This window comes from Phoca vitulina, unplaced genomic scaffold, assembly GCF_004348235.1.
Source record: "Phoca vitulina isolate PV1807 unplaced genomic scaffold, GSC_HSeal_1.0 scaffold6, whole genome shotgun sequence".
NCBI classification, from domain to species: Eukaryota; Metazoa; Chordata; class Mammalia; order Carnivora; family Phocidae; genus Phoca; species Phoca vitulina.
Genome location: NW_022589709.1, coordinates 2601397 through 2622686, shown reverse-complemented (window position 1 = coordinate 2622686; position 21290 = coordinate 2601397). Strand labels below are relative to the sequence as shown.

At 42.9% G+C, this 21290-nt stretch overlaps 1 protein-coding gene across 5 annotated transcripts in view; it reads right to left on the bottom strand.

The window, feature by feature from the left end:
* The window catches only part of SGCD (sarcoglycan delta), a 938618-nt gene that overhangs the window by 118746 nt on the left and 798582 nt on the right, over positions 1-21290 (bottom strand). For all 5 annotated transcript variants that reach the window (XM_032403596.1, XM_032403597.1, XM_032403598.1 and 2 more), the window contains one exon: positions 17439-17558. In XM_032403596.1, coding sequence (XP_032259487.1) covers positions 17439-17558 — 120 coding nt within the window. The remainder of the gene's footprint in view (positions 1-17438; positions 17559-21290) is intronic.

Here is a 21290-nt window from a genome sequence, read left to right as displayed (position 1 = left end):
GTACTGGATGAGCTAGGATAGTACCTACCTCCTAGTTTGTTGTTAAGGCCTTGCTGTTCATGACAGAACACAGGGAAAGCACTCTGCAAAGTGCCCGGAACACAGTAAGAGTGCAATGAATGTTAATGGTGATGTTCCTGTTTAGCAACAGACATAAACCACTGTCTATCCGTCCATCCATGTGTTGTTCTGTCTACCCACCCATCCACCTATCCATCCTTCCTTTACTATGCACCAAGCATTACAAAAGATACTGAAGATTCAGTGTTGAGGAAGTCCACGCCCTCAAACCTCTCACAATCCAGGCAAAGATTTTCAGTCTTTGGAAATCATATTTGGTATCAGATTTCACAGACAGAGTGATGAAAAAGTAACAGAACCATAGCCTAGACCAGAGACTAGTGAACTATAACCCTAGGGCTAAATCCCTTCCACAGTCTGTTTTTTTTTTGTATTTTTTTAAACAAAGTTTTCTTAGAACACAGTCAAGCAAAATTTCATTACATGTTGTCTGTGGTTGTTTTCCCACTCTAACGGCAGAGCTGAGGAGTTGAGCTAAAGAACCTGTGATTCACAAATCTAAAGCATTTACCATCTGGCCCTTTAAGAAAAAAGAGCCCTGGCCTGGGTTACTGTATCTTTGCATCCTTCTCTCAGCCATTCTACCTTAACATCCCTTGGAATTTAAGAAATAAAAGGTGATGGGCTTGCCTTGTATGGGCCCATCAGCTTGTTTACATCTGATAAGCCCTAAATGCAGAAAAGTCCTTTATGATTTTGACACTACTGATTTCCCAGGGGAATCCTTTCTATTGCCCTCTATGGGTGGCTGGATAACCTTGTGAACATATTCTTCCAAAGCATGAACTCACTCTTCTGTGGTCCTACTGCTCTCCTCCTATTTATTGTTCTCCTTATGATGCAATCCTTGGCTCCCTTATGATCTCATGCTTGGCCCAACTTTTTTCCCATTATGTGATTCACTGGGCAGAGAGCACCATTCTTGTGTTTCTTTGCTACAATTCTTTTTTCTTTTTTAAAACAGTATTACTTCGGCTTTTATTGCTCAAACTGTTTGTGCCGGTTGATATATTGAGGAATTAGAATTTTTCTTTTGTAAATATTATTTGCATGGGTATTTTAAATATTAACTACTGGCTTATAGGAAATGTTCAAGATTCCTTTTTTAAAAAAGATTTTATTTATTTATTTGACAGAGAGAGAGAGAGCAGGAGTGGGGGGCGGGCAGAGGGAGAAGCAGGCTCCCTGCTGAGCAGGGAGGCCAATCTCATCCCAGGACCCTGGGATCATGACCTGAGCTGAAGGCAGAAGCATAACTGACTGAGCCACCCAGGCACCCCGAAATGTTCAAGATTCTAAGAAGAGCAATGATTTGGTAACATTACTCAGGAGCTTTCACTACATCATGCTATTTTATCACTGCAACAACACAAGTTAGATACTATTATTATCTTCATTTGCAGATGGGGAAACTGAGGTTTTGACAGAGATGATTAATTTTCTAAGTGATAAAAAATAGTTAATTTATTGAGAATTTAGTATATCTCAGGAACTGCGGTAAGCTGTATATGGATTCTACTACTTAATTCCTACAGCGACTATCTGGAAAAGCAGGACTGTGCACCCACTCCCATTGTGTACCAAAGGCTCGGTGGGGCTGCTGACTTGCTTATGATCCTGCCTCAAGTAAGCAGGGGCACCAGGACTTGACACTGAGATCTGATTGAGGTCTGGAAGGTGCATTTTGAGGACTCCCATGGAAAGCCTATTCTGTGATACATTCAAACACATCTACCTCCTCCCTCTTCTCCCCACTGAATCAAATGTGGGGCCTGCATGTAGCTCCCTTATTTGAGTAAGGAGACTTCAAAACATTCTGGTTAATTCCTTTCTGTGGTTTGGTGATTGGAATGGTAGAACAGCTGAGAGAATGGCAGAAGGAAAAGACAAAAGCTGTCATGGTGATATCTTCTGCTTAATGGCAATCAACTTTAAGCTCCCATGGATGCCTGATCCCAGTTACTATTTTTTTTTTTTATGCTATCTCTTATTTTAAAAATAAACCCTAGTCCAAGTTCTCATCAGTAATGGAAGAATAATATTAAAACTCCTGTACATTAAGAAATATATCCTCTACCATCCTCATCTTGGATTTCCCACCAAACTTACTGTGTGATTCTATACCTTTTAACTGTTCTGGGCTTAGTTTCTGCATCTATAAAGTGAGCATAACCCAGTGCCCAGCCTATGGCTCAAGTTTATCATGAAGACCAGATGAGAGGTGAATGAGCTTTTCAACTTAGATGGCAAAGTGCAAATGCTAGTGACAGATGGTCCCAGATCAGAGAATCCCCCTGGATCAATAAAGACTCCTTTTTACTCTTTACAAACTGCCCCTTTTGTAAGAATGTCCTCTTAAAGTCAGATAGTAAACTATATATGATTAATTTAAGATTAAGAGCAAGACTTTTATCTAAGTCATTAAACTCTCTCTATACATATTTCTAAAGCTCCCCAAAGGTCCCACCCCAAGGTCCCATTTAGGGACACTGGATGCTAACAAATCAATAAGCCCAGTGTCATTTTTTCTGAATGTTCTTACTCAGGCAATGCAAAAACTCCTTCCAGATTTTCATGACAAATGGAAACAGCTCAAGGAGAAAGCTCCCTAAATGGATGAAGCTGACATACCTCTAATCCATTAGAGCAAAGGACTTTCAGAGACCCAGGGACCCCACAGAAATCATCCTCCCACCAGGCAATTGATCATAACTTGAGGAATCATTTCAGGCTTGGGCCAAAGCAGCCTTAAAGGAAGAGAAGGAAACGCCACCAATTTCAACACATCTCAGAATTTTAAAGAAACAGATCCAACTCTGAGATCACACCTGTATTACTAGGGTAGTTTATAGGGCATGCTTCTCACACATAACACACAACTCAGCATTTGCCGTTTTGAATGCCTTGGATGACAGATGCAGCCGATCTTTTGTCCCAATAACAGGTTTTTATAACAGAGGAAACAACCCTGGTTCTCAGTGGAAAGGAATGTAGGGGAAGCATCAAAAACAAGCAATGTAATGAATGTGAAAGGTACATATTAGTGCTAAGCACATATTAGTGCTAAGTATGTAGGTGCTTAACAAAGTCAGCGATTTCATAAATGCCTTTTAAGGTCTACTTTAACTACGAGATTACATAAATAAAGGAATGGATATCCATCCTCTATGACAGGCATAATTTATGCTGTTGTCAAGAAGAAACGGAACTTCCTGTTAGGGATGCCTTCTGTAGGCTGCTCAATCCCTGACTTCACAGACAAAAGCAGGCCATCATGCTGCTCTGAATAGGAGGCAGAGATTCAAACTCTACTTGGGTCATTTCTCTTTTCCCCATGCCAAAAAGCCATCCCCTGCAGCGCTCCCATCTTGAGTTCCCTGCTTCTGCCACTACTTTGGAGCCAAGCCCTAAGTTAGAGAGGCAGCAGGGTCACCCCGCACCACCGGCTAACACAGCACCCCTGCTGTATGTATGGTCTGACATCAGGCACTGTGGAGGGTGGAAGAATGTAACCTACAACCAGAACCAGGGCACAGAACCAGACACACATGAGTTTATTTACAGCGGGACTTCAAGTGCTCTCTATACCTCCCCTCTGGTTCAAGGCTTCTCAAACTCTGTATTTGGGGCCAGGTAATTTTTTGTTGTGGGGAAGCTGTCTTGTGCACTATAGGATGTTGAGTAGTATACCTGCTCTCTACCCAGCAGATGCCAGTAGCAACCCCACCCACCCAAGTTTGTGACAATCAAAGATATCTCTAGACACTGTCATGTATCTCTGGGTTGGCGGGGTGCAAAATTGTCCATGTTGAGAACTACCATCTGGTCCTAGTGTGTTGTGACACCCTCCCCTATCAGCTCCAGGCTAACTCCATCCCCAGAATTTAATGACAGAGCTCTGCATGAGACAGGTGGTCCATGATACTAAACATGAATGATATGCTATGAATGATATAATATGATATGATACAGACATATCTCAGAGTTTGGAATCATGTCTGATTCTTGTTACATTCTAGCTAAATCCCCAGTTTAACATAGAGACTGCACATAGTAAGTGCTCACTAAGCATTAACGTTAAGACAGGGGACCTCACCTGGAGATGCCAAGGATTCACAGAGATAGAATTCAGTAGGTCTGTGAACTTTGAAAAGGCAGATTTTACATCATTATTTTCACCAATTTTTAACTGAAATATAGCATTTCCTTTGATTAGAATGTAGAAAATAATCTGTAGTAATTATTACTCTGGGACTCTCTCACCAACAGAAATCACAGATTATTTCCTATGACAGTGAAGTTGTAGCACACATCTCAAAACATCATTTATACTCATCAGTACTTTGAAATGATGGTAATTATTCTGCCTATAACTAGAACTTTTTAGATGTTTTAACAAATACCTAAGTTATTATATCACAAAATCGTATTTTATATGTTGATAACCGTGTGTCATTGGCTTTCTTTGGTCATCCGGCAGAATGGGTTAAAAATATAATTCTGAGAAGAGATCCAATGTTTTCAAAGGGGTCTATGGCAGAAAAAAGAAAAACTCAGAATGACCACCTAACATAACTATCAGGCAAATATTCAGAGATCATAATCAGTCTCTTAGAACTTTCTATACCATCCCTAGCGGTCCTTGGGGGAGGGCCATACTCACAGCAGAAGCCTGACCACAGTCAACGAGAGGTATGAGTTTGGGGTGACTTATCCCGCTGCAGGGCATGACATCAGGGCAGAAATACACTCTCACTGGGTAACCTCAGATGGGCGGTTTTATTCCCACAGGCTTCCATCTCTTAATTTCTAAGGTGGTGACTTCTTTTCTTTCTTTTTCCCCCCCTCATCCTGAGTACCTTTAAGGGTGGTTTTGAGAATCAAATAAGATGGCAAAAAACAAAACAAAACAAAAACAAAACCAAAACCGAAACCAGGAGAAACCCTGCACAAGTATTCCGACCTAACTAAACGCTACTATGCAGAAGGGGATTATACATTCAGTTCCCCAGGACTGCATTCGCTCTTGTGTGTCAGCTCACTTGTGATTTGTGGTAGCAAAGACGTTCCCCCACGCTGGCTTCTCACACTTGTAATTGGTCTGTCTGAGGATCACAGAAGGAAAGAAGGCAGGAAGAAGATGGGAGAGAGAAAGAGGAAAGGGCTCATTTTAACAACCAGTCAATCCAACTCCCATACCGTAATTCATTTTTTATCCCCCAACTGTTCAAGTGACAGGACTAAGTTTTTGAACTAAAGTTCAGTTGCCAGGCTGTACTAGGAGAGTACGAATGGCTTTTGACATGGTTTCCTCCCAACAAGAAGGGCTTCCCCTGTTTCCCCTAACGTCACACACTGACATCCTGCAAGGGCTAAGTCAAGTCTCTACTTCTCAGGGAAGGCCTCTCCTTGGAACGTGTATGGTCCCGATGTTCTGGGCCACTGTCAGGGTGCACATCCTTGCACACGAGTGTCTCTGGTACATTTCTCACATCTGATATTCTAGCATAAGTTCCTGTTCCCAAAGGCAAGGAGAGACCATGCCTTCTAAATCCAAGGCCCTGGCACCCTTCCTTGCCCCACCAGACATCTGTGATCTGAATCTGCTAAGGAGAGACAGATTTTCAGAGTCCTGGGAGGAAGAATTAGGCCAGAGGAACTTTCTCAGGCTCTCATGCAAGGATGCTCTCATTAAACACAGCTGAAGCACTAGAGCCTGAACACTTCCCAATAACCAGTCAGCTAGACAGATAGGAAGTTGAGAGGGAAAGTCATTTTCCTTGGCAGCTGAGATGCATTTAACAGCCAAGGAAGAAAAGCACATTACCTTCCTCCATAGCTCATAGGCACTCTGCATATTGATTTCATATCAGCTCTCTCCTTTGTTTGGTTAAATGCAATCTCTGCCACAAGCCTATGATACAATACAAGTACTTTAAATGTGCTTTGACCTCTGATCAGCTCCCATCAAGCAAGTTAGTGGGAATAACAATGAACTGCGTTAAGAATTCATCGGCCATGTTTGCGCTCTGGCCAACTGGAATAATCCTGCCCTTCCTCATATACTCAGCCTGTTTCCCTTGGGCTGAGAGTAAAAATGGGCAAGGTGAGCTATCTGTGAGCACTGAAGGTCTTGGAGAGCAGGCTGCATAACTCTCTCTTTGGAATGTCTTTTTGAATTAAACCTCCAAGCAGAGACCTCACAGAGGTGTCTGGTCCCATAAACAGTGGATTTGTCTGACCCACCCCCGAGCTCATCCTCCTCACACTGTCCTGTAAATCATGAATCGGATCCTGTCACTCCCCTGTTTGAAGCCCTTCAATGTCTTCCCATTACCCTCATGTCTAAGTACTTTAAAAGGATACACAGTGCCCACGTTAACAGTATGGTTTTATAACGGTATACATACACACATCTCCACGATGATCCATGCATATGTAATGTTTATCTATATATTTAACTAACTTCTATAATGTGTGTATGTTTACCATACATATATATGCCACGTGACCTACATAACAAATATATATACAGGTGAAAAATAAATATGAACATGTGTATTTTTGCTACATATATGTGATATATGTTAAAAGAGTAGGCTCTTTATACTAAAATACTGAATTGCACACTTTAAATGGCTGAATTGTAGGCTGAATTGTGAATTGCATCTCGACAAAGGTACAAAAAAACAAACCAAGTTTACTTGGCTCTAAAGTCTGATTATCTGGATTTGCATCTCACTTTAGCCACTGAACTTGTACAGAACCTTGGGGAACTTGCTTCTGCATTGGTCTGTTTGTTAATATGTGAAATGAGCGTAATAATAAAACTTATCTTAGAGAGCTGTCTTGAGAACTGAGTTACCACATGTAAAGAGATTCCAACAGTATCTGGTAGAGAGTAAGCATTTAATAAATGTTAACTATCATAATTATGGCCTGTCTCTTTTCATGGCTGGGCATGCTGTTCCTTGACCTCCACTCCCCGGCTGAGCTGGAGTTGTAAAACTTCTCCTGAAAGGTCATGCTTCCCCAGGACTTTGTACATGTCCCTCCACACCTAGCCTTCTGACCCCATGTCCTGGACTAACTTCCATTTATCCTTCCAGTCTCGACTGCAACATCATTTTCTTTGGGCAGACTTCCCTCGCTGGCAAAATGAGGTTAATAACTCCTAATATTATGTTTCCATGACATCTTGTACTTCCCCCACGATAAGTCACATTCTTCTCATGTAAATGTTAACAACACCTGTCTTGCTTGCTTGGCTGTGGAATCCGGAAAGGCGGAGTCCCCGTGGCCCTTTGGTCAGCAAAGCAGCTGGCCACAGTAAGCGCTCAATTTGTTGAATGCAACTGAATTTCTTTTTAAGTAAGAATTGCCTAAACCATGGCTTAAATAATGCCAAGAACCTTCCTGCTGATGTTACTCCCTTTCTTTTTTTGGACCCATGAAAGTTCTTGCATCATAAATAACTCCCAATTGTCTAAGACACTTTTGTCTTTGCCTTAGAGAATCAAAATCCAATCAAATACTTCCATTAACCGTTCAGCCACATCCTGCTCAGTACACTGCCGAGAGGGGAACATCCTGGCGAGGCTCTAGCAGAACCCTGAGATGTCTCCTTAACTCAGGCTTTGGGGGAAGTGAGCAATTCTTGTTTATTCTATGCTGATAATAATCTCTTCCCCAAAAATAAAGCCAACACATCTGCTGGAAAAAAACAAGGGCAGCTCACCCCACTTCCTCTCTGGCTCTGCTGATCCTGCACTTTGGGAGGCTGTAGGTCATTCCCCTGAATCTGCTAAGTCAACCTTCCCCCCTTACACTTTCCCTCAGTTTCTCCTCTAGGAAGTTCCCTGGTCCACCTCCGTTGGCTTGGCGTCCTGCCCCTGTTCTCCAGCATTACGGGGAAGTCCTCTTAGCACCTAGCGCAACCAAGTGCTAGCTTCTAGATTCTATTTAACTTCCTAAGAACCATTTCCAGTGCTATTTAATATTTCACTGCGTATGTGCTTTGACACCCCTACTAGCCTATAACCTATTTGAGATCAAGGGAATTTTATGCTGTGTCCTTACATCGCTGCATTGAGCTTTGCTTGGTGATTGTTGCACAAATGGTGCTCGGTAGGAATGGGTAGAAGGAGTAATAGTAATAGGCACTGATAATAGTGGGCGCTTATCATGGGCTTAGCACTGTGCCAGGAACTTTTCATATATTCTATGCAGGTACTTGTACTACCCTCATTTTACATACGGGCAACCTGAGGCTTTCAGAATTTAGAAACTTGCCCAAGGTTGTGCCACGAGAGCCAGGAGAGGTGTCCAGGCAGTCTGTCTCCAAACTCCATACCCATCTAATGAGGCTGCGATCCTACCGTCACAAAGGGTACACAGGCATTTGCTTCTATCCTGTGCCCTGAAGGGTTCTGAATAATTTCTCCTCTCTCTCTCCTGATTTCTTCTGTTTGATTCACCCTTGCCACCTTACCCATCATTCCTAGGGAAGTCAGGGTACAAAAGGGGTTAAGATTAGAAGAGTAGTACATAGCAAAAGCATAGCGCAAGGTGGGAGGAGAAGCATAAGTCGCTGAGGGAAGTATTTTTAGCACTCTTTTCTCCCACTCAAATAAGCAGAATTAAATTCAAGTCCCTCCAATAAGGGAGAATGAAGTTAATTTCCTTCCCCAGTCTGCACACTGAGAGTTTCTTATTCACATTGTCTCATTAAATTCCTGGTGTCACTGTGAAACACCAACATTCCCCTTGGTCTCTGCTGGGAAGAGAGCGGAAAAAAAAATCAACTCAGGTGACTTTTGGTTGAGTCAGAATATTCTGCAAGAGTGAATATAATTAATGAGAAAGGCGACAATATACCTAGACTATATGGACAGCCTCTTGACATTGAAGATGTCCTGGCAGAACTCTATCCGCTCATTTGAAAATACTCTGTTCTTGGTATTAACCGCCAAGAAGAAAACTCTGATGATAAAAACAAACCAACAGATGCCCGAAAGCACATTAGCTGTAGCCCGACAGAGAATTTCAAGTCGTGTTGGTTCCAAAGACAAAAAAGCCGAAACATACCTCCTCCCCCCTCAGTAAGTGCTGGAATTGGTTCTCTAGAAAGCAGCCAAATAGTGAACCTCATCAACCTTTAATCCAACTAGAAAGCTCACAAATGTCCCCAACTGCCTTTTCTCCTCCTCCCACCCCCTCCCCATATGCAAGTAAGGGAGACAGTGGCTCAGCGCCTGGGGAGGTCTGCTAAGGCAATGCTGCTGGGACAGCTGGTAACGTGTATACAGTACGATGGATCCATCACGCTGATATTAAATCATATCTCCCTCTTGCCAAAGGGAAAAATGTGTGGGGCCCAGCAAATGCTTTTGCATCAGGAATCAACCCCGCAAGCTTGGGGGATGAAGGCGCACCCTGAACCGTGGCCGCTTATGATGCCTGTGCACATGGGTGGAGGGGTACATGAAACGAGGCGGTTGAATCACCTAGGCTTTCGGATGGGCTCTTTTTTTACTTTTTGGAGAATTATGACAGCCGTACGTAGCATTTCAGAGGAGACCCCATTATTATTTCTCTGTTGTAGAATTGTGCTTTTTCTCATTAAGTAGCTCTGGTTTATTAAGGTTGGGGTTGTTCATCTGAGACTCTTTTATACTTGGCTTTCTTGCTGCATTATTTATGGGAAGTGTATCTTTATGACCGACTGTATTATTCCTGCATTCCTGTAAATAATAAACCAAGTTTGGAATGAGATGCCAGAGGAGAACTGTACAACAGGCAATTCTTTTTAAATAGTTGAATCTCTTGGAGATTATCTCTGATAATGATAACAAAGAGCAGAAAGAGGGTCCTTGCAGGTTTCAGGCTCCTCTGACTTGTTATGCAAATGTTCCTATTAGACTGGGAGGCTCTCATCTCTCAAGGATCAATGTCAGAATTACTCAGTTTTCACCACCACGTAAGAGGCACTGTGTTCCATTTTTACTATAACCCTTCAGCCTCTCTCCTGCTTCCTCCCATTCAATGATGAGATATGTCAGAAAGGAAGAGAAACAAAAAGATGGAGGGCAGAGAAGGCGGAGAGGTTATTTAGAACCGTACACATGGCCTACGTGATTAGAGTCAAATAGCCAACCTCACCTGGCTGGTCGGTACGGTGGAACCAGTTGGTCACCTTCTAAAGCATTGAGTTCCTTCTCATGGAGAAAAGCAGAGTAGATATGAAAAAGCATCCGAACATGGGAACGTGGGATGGGGACCTCAATGTCTGAGGATGACTCTGGGAGGGCGGTCACAGCCTTGATAAAGGAGCCCTGGAGGTTCGTTCAGCGGAAGTAATGGGCGAGGGGTTGTTTGGGGGTGCTCAATTTGAGGAGCATCTCTGAGTTCTTGCTCTGGGATGTCCTCCTAGGCCATCTCCTCTTTGGAGTCCTTGTGTTCAAACTGTATGGATGACTCTTTGACCCCCTGCTAGTGGACCATCTCCTGTGGGCTTTTTTTGCTGGTGTTTCCCACTGGACACCTGGCCTCTCCCTTAGGTGCTCAAGCAGCAAGACCCAGGGCATGTAAAACTGAACCATTTCTCTCCAATCCCCAACTTGCTTTGTTGCTCTGACACAGTTTTGTTAATGCACTACAAGGCACACAACACCAGAGCCGTCCCCGACTGCCCTTCTTGACCCTCCACATGCACTTAGTTGCCAAGTTTCATTAGTTCTACATCAAGATGCTCTTTCTCATTTGTCCTCTCTTCTCTTTCCATCCTGGTTTAGGCCCTTATGAATCCTCAACGAAAGCATAATAATACTCTCTTAACTTGGGTGAACATTCTCCCTCCCTCCTGTTCTTTATACAGTCAGATTGGTTATCAAACATTCCAATGTGCAAAATCTTTCCACCTATTTTTGCAACAAATATTACTGAGCAGTTGCTATGCAGTAGGCACTATTCTAGATTCTGAAAAACAAAAGTTTCTGCTATCATAAAGCTTATATTCTAACCAGGAGGAGAGAGTGAAAATAAACATTTTTCATGAAATGAACATTTTATCATCACCATGCATGTTGTGAGATCTGCCTTGAAGAGGAATAAGGCAGAGTAAGGACACAGACCAGGAATATGCAAACTTTTTTGGTATAGTGCCAATTAATAAATATTTTAGGCTTCATGGGCCATATGATCTGTCTCAACTACTCCACCCTGCTATTGTAGTGTGAAAGCAACCATAGATAATACTTAAATGAGCACTGCTGTGTTCCAATAAACATTACAAAACTAGGCAGTGCGTTTAGCCTCACTGGCCCACAGGGCTACTTTGCCAATTCTTGGTACAGACAGTGAAATCAGGAATGTGCTATTTTTATAAAGCGGCCAAGGATGTGTGGTGAAGTGACATTTAAGCCATGAAGGGAAAGGTCCTTTATGCGTAGATTGGAAAGAGCATTTACGTGGAGGGAAGAGTAAACATAAATGCTGGGAGGTGAGAGAATGCTTGGTGATGAAGCGAGGAGGCCCATATCTGTGGAGCTGAGTGAGCAAGGGGATGAGAGCTTGTAAAGCATCTTCTGCTGTCTTCACAATTCCTGGGTACCACAGTCAGGCACAGCTGTCAGGATTTTCCATGGTCATACCTTTGATTTAATGAATATTTGCTGCTTTTTGCCCAGCATCCATTCCCTCTCTTGGACACAGCACCCCAATTTCCCTTTGGACAATGGTCCCCTCTAGTTCATTCTTGGTCATTTCCAACTTTAGCTCTAGCAGTGGGGATATGGTCCAGGACCAGCAAACTCCATCATTATGGTCACAACGACTAGTTCAAGGATGGGCATATGGCCCACGCCAGTCTAGTAAGAGGAAAAACCCAGGCCTTTGTTGGATTTATATTCAGAAGGTAAGGACCCTTTCTGCTTTTGAAGACAAAATGCATGATTGTATAACGGAGCTCATAGGTGTTCAGAGAAAGGGAGAGACTGAATTGAGGTTACATTATTTGAGCCACTGAATCTAGCCTGACGCCAACTACTGATGGACTTTTCTATCACAGGGGGCAACTGGTCTCCCCACCTCCCAACCAAGTGAGTCCTGACTGATAAACACGTGTTGTTCCACTCATCAAGCAAACACTCCCCCTATAGGTTCTGATGCGCCAATGTGTACTCAAGGTCTACTTCAAAGATACCCGATTAAGCAGCTATCTAAACTCTCTCTAGCATACCACCCTACTGCAGCCGGCTTCTGTAATTCTAGTCACTTTGTTTCTGTCCTTCTAAGCAGTTTGTTTTCTGCATGCGTGTCTCGTTTCCCTGAAGGGACAGAGAGCTTCCTGAGTAGGAACAGGGACACACATCTGTGTATCTCCATGATGCCAGCTGTGGTGTTTTAGAAATTCAGGTTTATAAGTATATATATATATATATAGGTATATATGACACACACACATCCATTTAATGAATGACCACCACTAAGAACACCCCACTCCTTTCATCATAATTATCAATTGCCAGGTTGCAATAGAAAGTTTCATCAAAAACTAATTCAAAAGGCTAAATGTATCATCTGATGTCTTCCCCCCAAAATTAGCATCAGACCACATTTGAATTTCTATAAATCTTCTGCTAATTTAAATGGCTTTAGAATTAATTAAAAATGTTTTTTAATCGATAATAATGTAACTCGGATAATTAGCATCAAGTAGCATCTAGAGGACATATTTAAAAAACTAATCTAGAGTATAAATAGACCTAATTAACAATTAGAATAACACTTTATAATTACACTTTGTTTATAAATGCTAGAATGTCCGATTCATTGTTCAACGAAATTGGTCATTAATGAAAATCAAAGTTATTTTTCCCTGATGTCTCCATGAAGATGTCTCTAGGATGCACTGGCTTTTATGTTGCCTATTTTCTTGGTGATTTTTTAAAGACCACTCCTGCCCCATATTTAATAACTTTGTTCTGCAATTAAGCTGAACAATATCATGCCTTATCTTGCACACTAACCTAGACCTTTTTGGTAATTAAACAGATGGGCCTGACTACAAACCTGAATTCTCTTATGTCTGACCTAAAGAGATAACTTTGCAGTACGGAAATCCCAAGGGTGGCAAAGACACCAGGACCATAAAAAGAGAGACAGGGCCTGGTACTTGCAGGGAAGCAAAGAGACTAGAGGACCTGGGTGCCAGGAGACTAGGAGAATGACAGTCCCTATCAGCAGAGTTAGGAGGTGGGCTCTGGAGAGGCAGGGAGTTTGCTGGAGGACACCCGGGCTCAGCTGCACAAGGAGGAGTGCTGGAATGACCTCTATGCAGAAAAGTGCAGGCTATTTGCTCGGAATTTAGAATTCAAAGTGAGAAGGCAGTTCAGAGCAAATACTGACTTAGGGTCATCTGAAAAGAAGCAAATGTTGAAGCCGTATGTAAGAGTGGGATTTCCCACAGAAATGTGAGCGAGACAAACAAGGACTGAGCCTGGAGGGAGTCTACACCTGATGCAAAGGGTGAGTCTAGGTTACTTACGAGGTGAAAGAAGGGAGGGAAGCAGAGGAAAAGTCAGAGATCTGGGAGGACTGCAGGAACAGTGGAGTATCTAGAAGCCAGGAAGGGAGGAACAGCTGGAAAACAGGTGCCTGGTTCTCCTTCCCTCCCCTCGTGGTGCCAGTGTGCTATGGAGCTCGGGGAAGATTCCTAAGATAGAAGTCACGTGGGTAGTGGGAAGACTGCCTAGATTCAGATCGTGACTCCACCGGTTTCTCTCTGTGGAACTTTGGGCAAGTTTCACATCACTCTGTGCCTCAGTTTGTCCCTCTGTACATCAAGGTGATAAGCCAGGGCCCTCCTACCCAATGTCTTTATTCACGGCGATTAGTTTAGCATTTTGCACAGAGAAAACCCTTAACATGTGTTAGCTATATTCATACTGTGGCTTTTCTGGAGCAAAGTGATAAAAGCTGAGCCTGAGCTCAACTGAAAGCTACCAGCAAAGCTGGGACAAAGCTGGGAGGGTCTTAGGTCAGTGGCTCTCACGCGTGTGCATACATCAGAGTCACCTGGAAGGCTTGTTCAAGGACAGCTTGCTGAGCCCCACTCCTGAGTTTCTCCTTCAGTAGGTCTGGGTGGGGCTTGAGAATTTGCAAAACTAACGAGTAGACTAGACTGATGCTCCCCATTCAGGGACCCACACTTTCAGAACCAGTGTCTTAGTGAGTAGAGGAAGAGACCCTATAATTTTGGGAATTCAGCCCAGGCCTTCAACCCCTCCATCACATAAGTCCTTTTTGAGAACACACATGCTAGCAAGACCAGCTTCATGTGTACCTGGGTGAAGTGGGCAGTGTCATATTCCTTGGCAGTTAAAGGCTCTTCCTCTTCTGGCCCTTCCTATGTCCAGGAAATCCACTAGTCCAAACTTAACTGATATATGAATACTTCCACAGGTTCTCTGCCAATTTCTCTGAGTACCTTCTTAAGTGAACATATAGGGTTGGGTAAAATTTTAGAATGTGATGGGTGCCCTGAAGCCCAAGGGGACCAACAGAAACCATCCCCAACATGATGGTTAGCATCTACCAAGGGCTTCCTGTGTACCACCACTCTCCTATTTGCTCTCCATACACTGTGCCATCCAGTTCTCCCAACTAGTGTGACAGCCAGGCATTCTTTTCTTTCTTTTTTTTTTTTTTTTTTTTTTACGATTTTATTTATTTGAGAGAGAGAGTGTACACAAGCGGGGGAGACAGGCAAGAGGAGAGGGAGAAGACGACTCCCTGCTGACAGGGTACCCCATGTGGGGCTTGATCCCAGGACCCCGGGATCATGACCTGAGCTGAAGGTAGATGCTTAACCCACTGAGCCATCCAGGCGCCCCAACAGCCAAGCATTCTTATACTATGTCACAGAGTAGAAGGATGCCTCGTAGGGTGAAGCGACATCCTAAGGCCCTGGCTGATGAATGACAGAAACCAGGATTATTGGCCAGTGTCAACTCTACAACCTGTGTTCTCAGCCACTCAGCTACGTGGCTCTTGCCTGTTCTCTTTTCCTCAGGAAAGATGTGCATATATGATAGATCAGCAATAATGGCCAGCCTATATTTATCCCCCCCCATATCTTTTCCCAGATAAAAATTTCCAGAGAGTTGAACCTCCTTTATGAAGCATGGCTTCTAGTCCTTTTGTCATTCTATTCAGGGTCCTTTGAGTGTGCACGAGGAAGTCACCTTCCTGAAAACTGAATAGATGGGTGTGGTTATCCAGAGAAGAATGTAAACAACTGAGTTAAGCTACTATATTCTGGAGGCATTATCTTCAGGCTTATTCCTTATTACCTTCTACTGCTATACCTACTCAACTATCAATAGAAATAACTGATTAATTAACATATGTTTCTTGTTATATTCATTCATTCTTCCACTCTCCATTTTGTTCCACCCTCTTTGTTTTATGTGTGTGGAAACTAAGGCTTAGAGAGAAAAACAGACTTGGGTAGGGTCACTCAGATCCTCAAGGTGTGAGCAAGGATTCAAATCCAGCTACGTTAGACTCAACCATGAAATATGCATCCAGATTCAAACCTCCCAAGAGTTTGCTCAGTCTGATGACTCAAAAAGACAAACCTCTCATTAAGCTGAAAATGAAATTGCCTAAACTTCTCGTTCCACACCATATGGCTGAATCCCAGCTGACAGGAAGCTCATTTCTGCAACATACCAGGCTCATTTCACTGAGTAGGTTGATGCGAGATTTGTGGGGTGGTCATTTCCTAATCTTTCTAGCATTGATAGCAGCAGTGGTATTCATTATGATGCTTCCTTTCTACATTTTAACATAAAAAAGCAAATGTTCCTAATGATGGAGACAGATTTTGTCCTGAATTGTTCTCTAAGTAAAATATCACAAGCAGACACAATGACAACAACAACAAAAATATCCACCTGCCTTCAAGTGACCAAAAACTACAATAATCTTCCAGTCCTTAGTCTATTGAACAGTGGGGGTGGAGGGGGGAGGGAGAGAGTTCTTAAATGATACCATCCTGGAGTTTTTTACACAAAGATTAAGCTGAAGTATTTGGATATCTAAAATGATCTTGAATCTTTCCAAAGATTCAGATTTTAACGAAGCGAGGTGACTCACGAAGTGTGGATGCACTAACGGGAAGTGCTCAGATCATTTGTACAGAATGATCTGAGCATGAGATACCATCACGTTTTCTCCTGGGCAATTATTCTACAGCTGGTATACCAAAGTATTCTGGAACAAAAGGAGAGCCTGAAGTTTTTGTGTTTGTTTCCCCCACTGCCCCCCAAAACCTAGAACTAATATGGAAAGTGCCATTTCTACACATAATAGAGAAAGACATTAAGTGTTAAGGGTTGGCCATGGTCTGAGAACGTATTTATGCGCATTTAGATTGCACTGAGGCTGGAGTTCATGGGTAAGGATTTGAACAGTCCTACCACTGGCCCTTGATCTTGGACAAGTTTCTTCACCTCTTCAAGCCTTCATTTACTCATCTGAAAAATGGGACAAATTTGAGGAGGTAGCAAAGTATAGTGCTCTAAAGTGAAACACGCCAAATTCAAAATACCTGGCTGATACAACATGAACTCATTTAACCCTAGGGACCACTTGAGATGGTAGATGTTCTTAGCTCAACTGAGCAGGAAAGAAAACTGGCTCAGTGAGGTCAGTACCTTGCCCAAAGTCACACAACTAATTGGTGACAGAGCAGGGATAAGTGACAGATTAGCTCCAGCACCAGGACTCCTAAACCACCATACTCGAGCATTTCAGCATACAGCCACAGAAGACTACTTTGTTGTGTGCTCAAATCCAAGGAGTCCAAGAGTGGCACCATAGATATTCCTGCACATGTTTTCACAAATAAATTCTTGGGCCCTTCCACCAGAGCTTTTAATTCAGTGAGTCATGGTTGGATCTGTGAACCTAAACTTTTCAGAAATTCCCTAGGTGATTCTTCATTTACAACCAGGTTTAGGAATCTCTGAATCGTGTATATAGGTCTTGACTGCTTCTACCAAGAGTGCCAGTCTGTGAGGATAGGTTGTGCTCCGTTATACTTCTTGGCATGAATATGCATCCCTACCTGAAGCTCAGTGTTGACAGTCATGCCACAAAAACTCATGACTTGAGACATTTTCACGGGGCTGGGGGGGGCAGGTTCTGAGGTAGGCCGTGGGGGAGTTCATCTACCTTGCTTAAGAGAATCCAGGTAATAGACCTAAATCTCTCTTCTAGGCACCATTTCATTTTTCCTCTAAAATGTATACATTGGCATCAAACCAATTAGATGATTAAAGTTTCCTTACCTAAAACTCTTAATCTCTCAGCTCCTACCACCACTTCATTGTTATCTGCAGAGAAGAGCAATTTTCCAGAAACTGTCTTTACTTCAAACTTTTTGCCATAAGCTTCTACAGCTTTTGGACCTAGAAGGGAGAGAGAAAGGGAGCGAGAGAGAGAGGTTAGTCTCATTGCATTCATTTACAAAGAGCTTTTCGCAGAACATACACATCTGACTAGATTGTATTGGACTTTAATGTAAGTGGATTGGTTTTCAGAAGCCAACCGTGAAAATCAGTCTTGTGACTCTGGCCATGTCTTGTCAATTACTTTTAATCATATGCTCTTGGGCTATGATTTTAAAGACCATCATGTCCCTTCTTCAGACTAATGCTTGTATGAGATTTCCCTTAGCTAGCCACCAAATTACTGTCAAATACTTGTAGACTTTGGCTTGAACATATCAAGGCACAGAAAGCTCACCACCTCTTGAAGTAATCAGTGTATCTTTGGCCAGCTCTAACTGTTGGAAAAGGTGCCTTCAAATTCAGCTGAAGTCTGTCTCACTCTGTATCCTTAACCCAGTGGCTGCATGTGACACCAGACAAGTCTATTTCCTCAGTATATAGATCATTTCCTGGCAGAAAAGGCTATCATAAATTGCAATTAATTGCTAGAAAGTTGTTGAATCTTTTATGCTAGAATTTCATTCAATAAATTTTAGAGGGTTTATCATATGACAACAGATGCTATCCTTGAAGGGGGGCTATCGTGGTGGCATCTTCTGATGGAGACAGATGTAAATTTAAACACCAATGAATCAGAAAATTGCAGAGTTTTGCATACCATGGAAAAAATAAAACAAGTTAATATGTTAGAATTCCTTTTTAAAACAACAACAACAACAACAACAGGAGACATTTCAGTTTCTCTGAACTAGAACTACCTGAATACCTCAAGTTCAGGTGGCTCTCAAAATCTGCTCTGCAGAAATGCATCAGAATAACCTGCGGGTGTAATCATCCTCACAGAACCTCACTCAGAGCAAAAGGAATTTATCTTTTGGGCTGGAAATTCATAAAGAAAAAAAGTTTTGAGGTTAGAGCCTAGAAATCATATTTTTCCAAAACTGCTCAGGGGATTCTGATGGAGCATTTTTGTTTCTAGTTATTTTTCAAGACAGTGTCAACTATAAAAAGTAGTAATGAAAGGGCCCTCAATGCCTTCCAGGCAAAGACCAATGGGAACATACGTGTAGGTGAACAAGTTGGGTTTGTTATTCATTGCTGTGATGGAGAACACACACCATGGGCAACCACACGGGGCATCTCAGTAAGAAATACAGTATTTGGTTTTATGTTAGGTTATTTTGGGACTTGGTTTCAGGAAGCAAGGCTTTGCTCTGGATTAAGTGCTATTGGAAAGTGGGAGTGATTTTACAACTGGCATGTTACTATATCTTCCTAGAGGTAGGGAAGACCAGAGTAATGCTGACTGTAAAGCCTAATGAAACAGCAGTCACTGATATTAACCAGGATTGAGGGATGTTCGGTCATTTTAGTGGTTTGGATAAATGTTTCCATTTTTGTCTGTATTCATTTTTTTTTTTTTTTTTTAAAGATTTTATTTATTTATTTGACAGAGAGAGACACAGCGAGAGAGGGAACACAAGCAGGGGGAGTGGGAGAGGGAGAAGCAGGCCTCCTGCGGAGCAGGGAGCCCGATGTGGGGCTCGATCCCAGGACCCTGAGATCATGACCTGAGCTGAAGGCAGGCGCTTAACGACTGAGCCACCCAGGCGCCCCAATTTTTGTCTGTATTCAGACATGATTAGAGTTGTCTTCGTTTTTTGTTTTGTATTGATCCTTCAGGACCAACCGAGTGGCCTCGTCTGGTGTTGATGTTCGGCAAAATTATTTATGTTCGAACAGGAGAGCACAGAGGCTTGGCTCATGGTGCCAGGCCTACTCCTGTACATCCAGGCTGTTGTCCTCATTGGCAAGACCACCAGACTAAGAATCAGAAGAACTAGGTCCCAGCTTTCACATTCTCTAGAAATGTGACTTTGGGAAAATCCTTTAGTCTTTCTGAACCTCATTTTCTGCATCTGTAGAAGTGTACTATCACCATCTATCTATTCTGTTACCTTGTAGAAAGGTTAAAAGGATCAAATTATTCTATGTTTATAGAAAGAACTTTGTAGGTGGAAAAGTGGTGTGAAATGTAGGGGACTGCTCTCGTGATTATCATCATTGTGATCACAACCCATCACCATTTTTCTAATGCAATGGTCCCAACACATTGAAGATAATTAATGAAAATCACCTCTCAGTGCACTTGCCTCATTCACATAATCATGCCAATTTGGCAGCCCTCATCTCCTCCTCTGACAAAAGGAAGGGCATTGGAAAGGCTTCTGAATGAGTGGGAAATTGAAACAGGCATAGCAGACACTTTCCAAATGGCCTGGGACCTAGCCATGACTGCCTTCATGCTCTAGGTGAGAAGAACAAGTGGGAGCAGAGCTAAGGGCTCTCTCAAGGTCAACAGCTCAGCTACTGGAAGATCTGGGTCTGGAACTAAGCTCTCAGAATTGTTCCATAGAAGAACAGGGATGTGTATTTGTCTAGAGAGAGAAGAGGGTTGGAGTCAACACATGAGGAGCAGCTAGGAGGGGAGCTTTAGAGGATGGTGAGGGGGAGTGGAAAGCTGGAGACAAGGACCAGAGTGCAGTCCTGAAAGAACAGAGATGGACAGTGAGGGCTTTGGATTAGACGATTCTGGGAGGGCTCAGATGTGGCTGTCTTCTTGATCACACCAAAACTGTAAATGAAATCTATACTACTTGTTAATATACTGGGATTGTTAACCCTTTTTTTTAGAGGGGGGAGATTGGGGATCAGGAGGTGAAGGAGTGTTAATAAATGAATGAATGACCTCAGGATAGGCATGGGGTGAGTACTGTTTGCCACTCTGGATCTAGTCAATGGCATAATGGGGGTATGACTGGGGACCAAAAAAAGCTTGGCCTCTGCCTCCATGGACCTGGGCAGTATCATGAGATAAGGCCCTTGAGGAGTCGAGAACACCTGCCTGGGTAAAGCCAGTCTGCTCTGAACTTATGACTGTTTTGTGAGACATGCAAGAGAATGTCCTAAAGACACCGAAGCAATCAGAGAACTCAAAACACAATTAAGTTATCTTGCTTTCCAGGGCTCCTCAGAACACAAAAAGGAACCTACAAAGGGCCAGAGCCATTTGCACATACAAAGCTCTGTAGTTGGAAGTTTCAGCCAAAACCCCACAGAGCAACTGCCGGCTCAATGGTGCAGATGGCTTGTCCTTTTGTTGATTTTACCTGGGGCTGCCAAATGTCCTAGACGTGGAAGAAAGAAAGAAAGAAAAGAAAGAAAGAAAAGAAAGAAAGAAAAGAAAGGAAGGAAGGAAGGAAGAAAGGAAGGAAAGAAGGAAGGAAGGAAAAGAAAGGAAAAGAAAGGAAAAGAAAAGAAAAAAGAAGAAAGATTCTGGAGGGAAATGCAAATGGAACTGGAGACTGCTTAGGAGGTCCCTTGGTGAACCCATTGTTCTCTGGGATGGAAAAAAATCATTACTTGTAACCTGCAACTACTCTCCAGTTAAGCTCCCTCGGTGCATGGTGGTATGTGCAGAGTACTTCTTTAAATCCTTAATGCATCTCCTACACGGGGAGAACTGGAACCCATCAGGACACACCAGCAGGCCCCCAGTCATGCCAATGCCATGAATCTGAGAGCTGAAAGGGGGCCATCCTGCCTAATTCCTCTCCCCCCAACCCCCTTGATCCTGAGACCCTTCCCCGCTCTAATGAGATGCCATGAAAGGCTCATTACAACCCTCCT